The following is a 12,242-nucleotide window of genomic DNA, read 5'->3' as shown; positions in this document are numbered from 1 at the left end:
TAGGCCGTCTTATCGACTTGCGTTGTCTCCACTCCCATTGCATGTGGATGACTTTTAATTTCCATCTTCCTACCTACTTGTAGTCCACTGTAAATTTAGAAGTTTTCCTCCCAAATCACTTCTTTTCTCTTCCTGAGTTTTCTATTATTTTTTCATGGTAGGTAATACATTCATCAAATCATCATGCTTAAACCTCTGAGTACGTATTCATGTTTGCATTTACTTACACCTGCTCTATGCCCGGCTTTTGGGGTATGGGAGTGAGCAAAACAGACAAATCCCTTACCTTCATGAAGCTTACATCCAGTAGAGGTAAACACAATAAATTAGCACGTGATAATATTTCAGGTATGGGAAGAACTACGATAAAAATAAAAGAGAGTGACTGGACAGAGAATTATGAGGGAAAGGGGATGGGAACAGTTTAGTTAGGGTGATCAGAAGACACATTTCTGATTAGATAGCATTTGAGCAGAGTCCTAAGGAAGTTGGGAATCAGATCGTGCTGGTATCTGGGGCCAGAGCATTTCAGGCAGACAGAGCAGTGAGTGCAAAAGTCATGAGGTAGGACTAGTTTGACCTTTTCCAGGAACTACAGTGGAGGCCAGAATGGCTATCCTGATTCAGGGGAGTGTGTTCAGAGATGAGGTAAGATAAGTAACTGGGGCCAAGGTCATTGAGGGTTTCATGGGTCATGTAAAACTATCGTTGTTGTTCTAAAGAAAGATAGGAAACTACTGGAGGGCTTTAAGCAGAGGAGTGACATAATCTGATTTAGGTTTTCAAAAGACCCACTCTAACTGCTATGTGGAGAATAGACTGTGAAAGAATAAAAGTAGGGAGGCTATGTGGGAGGCTCTGGGAATAGCCCACTTAAAAGATAATTGTGGATTACCATCAAGAGTGAATGGATAAACAAAATGTGGTGTATAAGTACAATGGAGTGTGATTCAGCTGTAAAAAAAGAATGAAGTATTAACACATGCTATATAGCTAGCATGAACCTCAAAAATATTATGCTGAGTGAAAGAAGCCAGGCACAAAAAGTCACACATTGCATGCTTCCATTTATATGAAATATTCAGAATAGGTAAAGCCATAGAGACAGAAAGCATACTGGTGGTTGCAGTGGGCTAGAGGGAGGGAGGAATCGGGAGTGACTGCTTAACGGGTATAGGGTTTTCATTTGGGGTAGTGAGAATGCTTTGCAGCTAGATAGGGATGGTGGTCGCACAACAGTGTGAATGTACTAAATGCCACTGAATTGTGCGCTTTAAAATGGTTAATTTTATGTAAATTTCACCTCAGTTAAAAAAAAGATAAAAGTGGTTTAGCCTAGTGATGGACAGAGTGAAAAGTGGTCATATTCATCAAAGAGAACTTGAGATAGAATTATCATTTTCTATGACGGGGAGCTTCAGAAGAGGACCAGGTTGACTTCTTTCTGGTTCTCTCATATCCAATTAGTTCTGAGTCCTTTTGATATTTCTTTTATGTATTTCTCATATCTAATACTTCCTCTAGGTCTTTACCACCCACCATACTAGTTCAGGTCCTTCTTGTGTCAGATTCTTCCACCTTCCTCTCTAATTGATCCTGCAGACTATACCTCATCCTGTGCCTAGTTCAAGACACTTTCATGAGAATTGCCCATAAGATGAGCTCCCAGCTTCCTATCCACAGGCTTGTCCCACCCTAACTCCAGACTGTCGTTGTTATTCCCCTCCCTGACACCTGTCTAGCGAAAGAAGTTTACTCCTCATTTAGCCAAACCTTTGGTCATTCATTTCTGGTGTCAACTTCCTCTTTACACAGTGAGCTTCTGCTTTTCTTTTAAGGCATGCTTTACATCCTACATATTCATTCAATGACTCTTTCTTGAACAACACAGCCAGAAATAATCACTCAAGCACTCTTTTTACTATTTGTTGAATATATCATTTATTTAATACACTGTATATAGAATCGCTTGAATTCTTATTCTGTATAGCACATAGGCTGCTTCATTGCAAGTTAATCTTTTATACTCTATCCTCATCTGCATGTCTGCCATGATTGTTGGAAAACTGATGCAGTAACTAGAAAAGTTTAGAAGCACAGATGTAAGTAATTTAGGCTACACTGAAAACATGGCAAGAGTAGGATGAAAAGAAAGGTTAACTCTTTGAATTAATAATGGAAAATAAGGCCAGTTTTTTTTTTTCTATCTTTATTCAGCACCTCCTGTTCCTTCTGAAGACATAGATAAACACCGCAGGAGGTTTAACATGCGAATGCTGGTTCCTGGAAGACCTGTAAAGGATGCTACCCCACCACCAGTGCCTGCAGAAAGACCATCTTACAAAGAAAAGTTTATTCCTCCTGAACTCAGTATGTGGGATTATTTTGTTGCAAAGGTAAGGGGTGTGAGGAATGCAAGCTTTATGTGTGTCTGTTTTATTAACTCTTATGTTTGCATCACATAGGAATGACGGGGCAGCTTCTGGGCTGAATCACCATAGTTTAGGCATTAATCTCTCAACTCCAGAAACTGAATAATCATTCAGGAATGATCAGATACTTGAAATGGACCAGACAAATTAAAATCATACGGGACTTAGGTATAAACCAAAAGTTAGTTTATTAACATTTAATCAGCATCATCCTTTTCTAGGAACTGGAATACCTGTATCTACCATCTAACTTCCCTTCTTCTGCGTATCAGTAGTTCCCTTGGTCAGCATGAAATTAGAGCAGAAGGAGATGGATGGGTATTTGAGGGTTTCGTGAGACCATGGGTTTCATGAGGTCCCATGACATATCTCTGTTTCTCCAAAGCAGAGAAAACTTTTCTGGGGATCAGAATACTCATCGTGACTAGATCCAACATAGTCCCATTTTGTACCGTGTTGGGTGTGTGCTTTTCTGCACTTTGTTTTTTCAAGCACATCACCTTATATTGATAGGTTTCCTTCTTTACCTGTGTTCCCTCTTTACATGTGTTTCATTTATACTTCTTCCCACTCCCCAGATTGGTTGGAAGCAAATCCAAACATCATGAAATTCCATTCATAAATATTTCACCATTTATTTTTTAAAAAGAAGGATTTTGAACCAGTACCACACTAGCATTATCACACACACACCACACACACCATACACACCACACATACATACACACACAATTCCTTAATATCATTAAGTATCCAGAGAGTGTTCACATTTTTCCCCATTACACCTTAAATGTTTTTGAACAGTTGGTTTGTTAAATCAGGGTCCAAAATAAGATTCACACATTGCAATTGGTTGATATGTCTTAAGTTTCTTTTAATCTATAAGTTCTACCTCCATCTCTCTCTGTTAAATTTACCCTCCTCCCCATTTTTTGCCCCCAAATTTGTCCTTTAAAATTTCTCAGTGGCTTTTGCTGATGGCATCCCCATGTTTGGTCTTCTGACCATGTTCCCCTGATTTCTGTTTTTCTGTAAAGTGAAAGTTAAACTTAGAGGCTTTATCAGATTCCATTCTGATTGGATAGGGAAAGGGGAGTACAGGATTACTTCATAGGTGGTTTTGTGTCTTTCCATCAGGAAACTCTTTTTGAGATGTTAGTTGATGATTTTTGCCTAAGTCCATTATTTTAAATTTAGGGTAGTTTTAAAATTACGATAATGATATCTTCTCATTTAGTCTTCATTTATTTGCTGGAATACTTTCTTCCATCAATCTATTTGGTTATCCTGAATTACATTTTGAAAGAGAAAGACAGGGTAAGTGCTTTATTCTTTGCTTCTTGTGCCAGTTTTCAAAGTGATGAGTTGATTCTCTAGCATCCTTCAGAGGGAAGCAGTGAACTTTGTTTTGTTATTAGTTTTGTTATATTATGGATTTAAACGTATTTTATGTATTTTAATCCAGTACAGTTATTATTCTTATGGATGTTCAGATTGTCCCATCTTTGCCAATGAGAGCCTCTTCCAGTTGGCTCCTGAATCTTTTTGAGAACTCTTCCAATAGTCTTTGAGTTTCTTTTCTTTCTAGTTTAAGTCATTCTAGGCTAATTTTGCATGTTTCCTGCCCCAGAGTGGGAGCAACCTCCAAAGAACCTGGTTCCTTTTTGTGGGAAATTCTAATTTAGAAACCACAAGTGGGTATATGGGTGCTCATTGTCACTGGGTTTGTCATTGTTTCTAGGTACATATCATTTCTAATGACCAAATAACTAGTCAGCTTGATGAGTATACTGTAGTTTACATAACCATTTGCCTATCAGTATTTGCTGTATTTATTTTTTCATTTTTATAAATAACGCTGAGATTAGTATCTTTTTAGATAAGCCTTGTTCACATTCTGATTATTTCAGATACATATCTGAAATATATATATATATTTATATATATATCTTCAGATTACTGATTTATACTCCCTTGAGAATAGTGAGCATGCATCTGACTTTACCCTCATTAAGTATTCCTTTTTCATTTTTGTTAATTTGATTAAATAATTTTTATTTCCTATTAATGATATCAAAAAATGTTAATGAACCTATTGCCATTAGGTTTTCTACTGTGAGGAATTGACTGTTCATGTTCTGAACAAAATTATCTATTGGAATTGTAATGTTTTTCCTTACTTTTAATGAACTCTTTATTTTTAAGGATATTAACAATTTACCTTACTTGTGATACCTTTTCCAGATTCTTTGCCTTTTAATTTTGTTTATGTTTTTGACATACAGAAGTTTTAAAAAGTTCATTTAGTCATGTCTATCCATACTTTTGAAAAATGATTTATTTGCCTTTTGTTTGTTTTTGACATACAGAAGTTTTTAAAAGTTTACTTAGTCATGTCTATCCATACTTTTAAAAAATGATTTGTTACATTGTTTTTAAGCAGAGAAAGTCCTTTCCACTAATAAATGGTTACTTTTGTTATCTTCTCCTCCTTTGTTTCCTCCACCTTCTCTTCCGCCTCATCCTTTTTTTTTTTTAAATTAATTAATTTATTTTTGGCTATGTTGGGTCTTTGTTGCTGCGTGCAGGCTTTTCTCTAGTTGCTGCAAGTGATGGCTACTCTTTGTTGCGGTGCATGGGCTTCTCATTGCGGTGGCTTCTCTTGTTGTGGAGCACGGGCTCTAGGCACGCAGGCTTCAGTAGTTGCGGCACACGGGCTCAGTAGTTGTGGCTCATGGACTCTAGAGTGCAGGCTCAGTAGTTGTGGCACACAGGTTTAGTTGCTCCGCGGCATGTGGGATCTTCCCAGACCAGGGCTTGAACCTGGATTCTTAACCACTGCTCCACCAGGGAAGCCCATCTTCCTCCTAATTCTTTTTAACTTTTTAACTCTCTCTTTTTTTTAATTTCTAACTCTCCTGTTGATCTAAAATGAAGTGAAGATCAGACTTTAGTACCCTCTTTATCTTCTATTCTCACACTTATACTAGTTGTCCTTCCTTTCCTCCCAACGACTTAAGATGTTATATTTGTCATATATTAATTTCTTATTTATATACTCTTCTTGGACTATATTTTTCCACTTATCAATTGCTAGACTGCACTTATTTTAATTATTTATTTTAATATCCACTAAGAAATAGTATATTTCACTTTAGAAAGATTTCTTAGCTAATCTTACCTATTATTTTCTTCCCTATGAACTTTACAATCATTGTCAAGTTTCAAAAAAGGAAAAGAAATCCCCATGGGGATTACCTAAAACCTGTAAATTAAAGAATGATAGTCTTCACATGTTTCAGTCTCCTTATTTAGCTTTTAGAGGGATTAGTAATTTCCTTCACTGTAGCTCTTTCACAGTTTTCATAAAGTTTTCCCTTGGTATTATGTTACTTAATGCACCTTTTTTCTTCAGAGTTTTTGCACTAGTTATTGCTGATATATAAGAAAAAGACCATTGATTTAAAAAAAATATTTGTGTCGTATCTAGCTACTCAGTTATTTTATTGAATCTGAGAGTTTTAACCTGGTTTTCCTGACTTTCCTAGGTCTAGTATCATTTTCAAAAGAAAATTTTAGTTTAGGTTGACACCATTTAAAATGTTCAATATTAAGTTAGGATAAAAATAACCCAATTATACATTTAAAAATAACTTCACATTTTATTGCAGCCATTTCTCCCTTTGTCTGATAGTGGAGTTATATATGATTCTGATGAAAGCATTCATAGTGATGAAGAAGAAGATGATGCTTTTTTTTCAGATACACAGATACAGGAACACCAAGACCCTAACTCCTATAGGTAAATAAAGCTTTCCTCTTTTCTTTTTGTCTTTTCTTTTGTAGAAGTTCCTGATGTTACTAGTTTTAAGCAACATTACTATCATGAATTTATACAAGAACTGACCTATGTTTTCAGGTTAGGAATTCTGTACCTTTGAGGTACATTGCTAGATAGTAGAGTATTTCACATGCAGTTTCAAAGAATAGCTGGCACAAACATTTTTAGTGAGAAAAAATACATAATTTATTGATATGGTATTAAAATTCCATGTAGCTGTGTGGTAAATCTCTTTCCATTAGGTATTTCAGATAGTGCAAGTATAATACATTGTTGCATACCTTTTATTTTCAGAGACTGCAAAGGTACTCTTTTTTAATAGTAAGTTGTTAGAAAAAAACAGCTTTTTTTCTGGGTGGGAGATTGGGCCAAACAGTTGACAGGGATCATTACTATATTCTCATGATTTTATTTTTCAATTAAGGAGAGTTTTTTTATTTGTCCCTTTGAACAGCTGGGCTCTTCTACATTTGACAATGGTTAAGCTAGTACTTCACAATGTCAAGAATTTCTTTCCCATTGCTGGACTGGAATTCTCTGGTAAGTTTGGAATTTGAAAATTAATGTTATTAAATACAACAAATTATCATCAAGTTTCTCTTTACAAAATCCATATAAAAGAACATGTGGTACTAAAAATATACAGCATTGGAGATGTTATGAGGCCTTATTTATCTTAGGCTCCAGTCTGTGGTTTTAATTCATATGGCAAGAATCACTGACTACCTAGAAGGTTGGAAGAAAAACCAGGAAACCAGCGTGGAGAAGCTGAACATTTTCTTAGCTCATTTTAGAAAGCTGGTCTTCTGTTTTGTTCAAAGCATTAAATATCAAAATGGTGTTAGATTAACATTTTCAGATTTATTTGTACTTTCAGAAGTTTTGGCTCTAAGAATTTGGATCTTGTAAATATGTGGTGATGGTCAACATTTTTAATCAAAGTAAAATATCATATTCTATTACATTTTAGAGTTGCCTGTAACATCACCATTAGGTATTGCTGTGATTAAAAACTTGGAGAATTGGGAGCAGATCTTGCAAGAGAAAATGGATGAATTTGAAGGTCCTCCCCCCAACTATGTCAACACATATCCAACTGACCTTTCAGTAGGAGCTGGACCAGCTATTCTTCGAAATAAAGCAATGCTAGAACCTGAAAATACTCCATTCAAGTAAGAATTCTCTTACAATGGTAATGAGAGTGTAGCTTGGTTTAACCTTTTTGGAAGTCAGTTTGGCAAAATAATACGCCAGTAGCCTTCAAAACACTCATAACTTTGAACTTGCAATCCTGTTTCTAGCACTATATGCCAAGGAAACTATCAGAAATCTGGATAAAAAATTATTTTTCCCATATTACCTGTACTTCAAATAGACATACTAATTTTATAATCAGGACAAAACCTTTATTTTTGTCACCATTTTAGGAACTCTTAAAAGAAATGTTTTGGGATAACAATCTACCTATTCAAACAAGGTGCTACTGACCTTTTGTCAGTAATTTAATAGTAAACACATTAAGGTTTTAATTGCTGTTTTGATCTTCCATCTGTCCATCTAGGCCCCTTTTGATAAGCAGCATGCTTTTTTTGAGGCAGCCAGCCATGATTTAGAGTATTGCTCATAAGCTTGAAAGAGCAAGGCTTTAAATTTAGCTTGTTAGCTGTTAAAAATGAAATGTGGGACTTTATGTTCATTTATATTCATTGGTGATATGCTGTAACCAACAGAACCAACCTAAAGTATAATTTAAAAAGAGAATAATAAGGGCTTCCCTGGTGGCGCAGTGGTTGAGAGTCCACCTGCCGATGCAGGGGACACGGGTTCGTGCCCTGGTCCGGGAAGATCCCACATGCCACGGAGCGGCTGGGCCCATGAGCCATGGCCGCTGAGCCTGCGCATCCGGAGCCTGTGCTCCGCAATGGGAGAGGCCACAACAGTGAGAGGCCCGCGTACTGCAAAAAAAAAAAAAAAAAAAAAAAGAGAATAATAAGAGATTCAATTGACTCTCAGCTCAACCTGTCCATTTAGAGAATCTGTAGAGAATTAATTGCTAGATGAAGGAATGATCTGTAGAACTAAAAATTAAAAGTGAAATTATAAAATTTTGTTGAGCTTAATGCTGTATCTTCTTTGCAATAATGGAGGTTTTAAAAAAATTATCTGCAAATAATGAAACATTTTCTATAGACTAAAATAGTGTGATATGTTGATTTTTTTTTTTTTTAAACTAGATCCCGGGATTCTTCTGCGCTTCCAGTCAAACGACTTTGGCATTTCCTTGTTAAACAAGAAGTACTTCAACAGACATTTATTAGATATATTTTCACTAAGAAAAGAAAGCAGAGTGAGGTATTTTAGAAAAAAATATTCTCTTTTAATTTTCATTTGTTTTCTTTAACGTTTCTAATGAAGCCAGCTTGATTTATTTGAAATTTACTTTTGGTTGGAACTTATTATCTTTCATACATCATAGGTAATAGTTTATCAAACTACAGAGAATTTTTTTAAGATAAAAACGTACAATTTTTATTTCATAACAATGAAACAACATAGGTCTTTCGACAAATCCTGTATAGTCAGGTGAAAGTGGTTATGTCCTTCATAATATTTGCCTTTGGGCCTTTACATGTAATAAACATTGTGAGGGATGGTTTGGGGAATTTAGTATATAAATGAGTATACTCTATGTTATGATTCTCTGAATATCATTTAAATGAAAATACAGCATAACCCTTTAAAAGCATTTTTATTTATTTAGCATTTAGAAATGAACAGCATAAACTGTAGAATAATTTTGTGAGACAGATTAAACTACAGAAACACCAAATATGAGATGAAGGAAGATTGATTGCATTTACAAAGTGAGGCAGAGATTCTACATTGCATGGTGATTTTTAAGCTAAACATAAGTTAATAATGTAATGCCATACAGGGTTCAAGAAGAATCATGAATTTGAGAGAGTCACACTTTAGAACTTAAAACGATCTCTTCATTATAAAATGAGGGGTACACAGATGTTTTATATATAAGCATTTCAGTCCATTTGGCTATTTAATGAGGTAATGAGCAGTTTGGAGAGTAGTGTTCAGAGTAGAGTGTCAGATGTGATTAAAGATTGGCAACAAAAACTATGAGAAAAGAAAAATTAATTATACTTCACTTAGAAAAGTGAAAACCGAGAGGGACAGTCTATGTGGCTCAATTTCCCAAGGTTGCATATAGAACTGCTTCTCAAATGTTCTCCATACCTAGGGCAGCAGAACCGATCAGATTCGTTCTTTTCTTTCCACTACTCACCCACTACCTGGATGGTCATTGTGGGCAGTCCTGTGAACAGTCATTTATTTTTTTCTGTAGATTTAAAAATTATGTACTTATGTGAGGAATTAGAGGAATGAACTGTAGAGATTCTTTTGTGTCTTATAAGCTTATTTGATAGGAAAAGACCCCAGTGGTATTGAAATTATTGATGTAGGGTTTTGTTAGGGGACTAAGAGCCAAATTCATTTCCTCTTTCGTTTAATACATTGCTTACTGCATTTCCTATAGTGATACTGAGTTCTATAAAATAAGATATAGAAATCTAAGAAATAGATTTAAGATAAAAGATACTTGCTCACTTAGGGCTCTGTTATTCACAGAAAGAGAGTTCATTGAAGGATCAATTTTCTGAGTTGTTAGTTCTTCAAATTACTAAACACAGTGATATGCTTTAATTATTCATAAGGTTTCTAGCAGTTTTGTTTTGTTAGCTTGTCAGAGCCTCAGAGTGCTATAGAAAGACTGGGTCTGGGTTGCTGGGACCCTCAGACTCTTGTCTTGCTCTTGAGGATCTGTTGTCTCCTTTCTCGTTTCCCTCTTCCTTAACCAAGTTTCTCCCCGATTCTGCCCCTTACCTCCCGTTCTTTATGCCCCTCCATTTCTGTGCTCTTGGGATCAGCAGCCCAAGCTGTGTGTTCTTTTCTATTTTTCTACCCGAAGAGGCTCTCCATGTACAGGGAGGTGGGACAGAGATAAACTGAACATTTCTTAAAATGCTGTGTAAGCGTTGGTTGGCTCCAGGAAGGGAAGTACATGGCTGGGAGTTTGGATGGAAGAATTTTTATCATGTACCCTTTTGTACCTTTGAATTTTAAATTATTGAATGAAATTAATATCTTGTTGCATGCAGTCCAATAAAACTTTCTGTTGATAATGGAAATTTATGTCTGTTCTGTACAGTATAGTAGTCACCAGCCACATGTGGTTATTGAGCACTTGAAGTGGGCTAATGTGACTGAGGAACTGAATTTTTTATTTTGTTTAATTTAAATTTAAAGCCATATGTGTTTAGTGGCTACTGTATTGAATAGCACATTATCTGCTGAAAAATGGTTTTCATTTACGAAAAAAAATTATGAAAACAATGTGAAAGCTCTTGAGGCAAAGTAAAATTGGTCACTTACTTCAGAAATATGCAGAATTTATTAAAACTACCCATCTAATAAGAGTGTTTTATCTTTTTAGATTGTTAAATAGGATATTGGTGGTCAATAAATTTGGTAAATTCAGTGAATTGATTAATTAGCAAAACTGGCAAAATAATCCTAAGAATGCTAAAATTGGCTAATTTTTAAAAATTACCTAATAAAACTAAAATTCTGAGAAATGCTGAAATTTTAGGTGTATTCAGAAGAAGGTATTTTTACTGAGTATGTTAGAGAAGACTATTCCACAAAACAGCTTTTTGTGAAATGGATAAAATGTGGCAAACTTAGCCACTTGATTAAAGGCAAATAGGTTCTTCTGCAGTTTGGCTTTTGCTGAGTTGGCCCTTGCACACTTGTACCATTCCTTCAGTGTCAGCTGCAGCAGCCCTTGAGCAGTTGCACAAGGCATCGAGAATTGGGTCCTGTTGGCTGAAAGAGAAGCAGGCACTTCAGGAAGTATTGGTAGGAATATATTGCTCTGATCAAACCTTCAGAGGTTTCCACAGCATAGCAGAAATGATATTTCTGATTATAGCCATTCCTAATGGCCCTGTCATGAACCAGGAGCAAGTTATTTGTGTGATTTCTTTCCCATGCCTCATCTCATCAAACATTTACTTATAAGGAGAAAATCATAAGATTATGTATAGTGTAGTGGTTGATGTGAATTTTAACCCTTGACTGTCTCTTCATGGATATATTCCTTATGAGTAAGAGTGAAATAATTATCAGTACTTTTAATCTGTGTTTAGAAAAAAATAGTTTTTATTTATTTGAAATAAACCCCTATAGGTTAGGAATCTATGTAGTAGAGGATACATCTGCTTATACAAGTAGGTTTTATTTGTAGAGACTAGAGTTTAAGTTAGAACTTCCAAGTTACATAACTGACATACAAATAATGAATTTTTATTTTGAAATTGCTTTTATATATGTAATACATTAATTTTGCCTGTTTTGCTTTGTGTTGTTTTTTCTGATGACATCACATTTTACTCAGTTTAATTTTTTTCTTGATGTGCTTTTAAATTCATTTTAAAGCTTGCAAATTCATTTTTACCATCTTTAAGTGATGGAGCAACCATTTCAGTTTGAAAACTTTCATTTCTTTTATAATTCCGTTTCATGCATGTGTTTTGTGTTTGTGACGGTGTGGTGTTGTTTAGTCTATAGAAGAACATGTGGAGCAGGTCAAACAAAACTGCATAGCAGAAGATTGCCACATCAAGGTAGTATTCCATGCTCTCGAATTTAGCTCATTCTTTAAAATTCAAGGAGCTAACCCCTCATCTCTGATACTAACCATGACCTGCCCAGCTGGCTAACTAGTCAGAGTGCTCACTGCTCCCACACACCTCACTGGCACAGGGTAGGAGATGCTCCACTGTGTCCAGCTTGATCTTTCTTGCCATTGGTTCTTCTCTTTCTTGCTTCCTTTTCGATCTTCAGTTCTGTCCCTTTTCCCCATCTGTTCTTAAACATGATTGTTTTATCTT

At 35.5% G+C, this 12,242-nt stretch overlaps 1 protein-coding gene across 8 annotated transcripts in view; it reads left to right on the top strand.

Annotated features, from left to right (window-relative positions):
- DMXL2 (Dmx like 2) overlaps positions 1–12,242 on the top strand; it is a 161,092-nt gene that overhangs the window by 139,358 nt on the left and 9,492 nt on the right. For 4 of the 8 annotated variants that reach the window (XM_060149954.1, XM_060149946.1, XM_060149917.1 and 1 more), the window contains 5 exons: positions 2,218–2,396; positions 6,104–6,234; positions 6,728–6,813; positions 7,244–7,445; positions 8,508–8,625. In XM_060149954.1, coding sequence (XP_060005937.1) covers positions 2,218–2,396; positions 6,104–6,234; positions 6,728–6,813; positions 7,244–7,445; positions 8,508–8,625 — 716 coding nt within the window. Of the gene's footprint in view, positions 1–2,217; positions 2,397–6,103; positions 6,235–6,727; positions 6,814–7,243; positions 7,446–8,507; positions 8,635–11,912; positions 11,976–12,242 lie in introns of those variants that run through there. The other 4 variants (XM_060149899.1, XM_060149889.1, XM_060149936.1 and 1 more) reach the window with 3 other exon arrangements.

This window comes from Lagenorhynchus albirostris, chromosome 1, assembly GCF_949774975.1.
Source record: "Lagenorhynchus albirostris chromosome 1, mLagAlb1.1, whole genome shotgun sequence".
NCBI classification, from domain to species: Eukaryota; Metazoa; Chordata; class Mammalia; order Artiodactyla; family Delphinidae; genus Lagenorhynchus; species Lagenorhynchus albirostris.
This window is presented reverse-complemented; position numbering and strand designations above follow the sequence as displayed.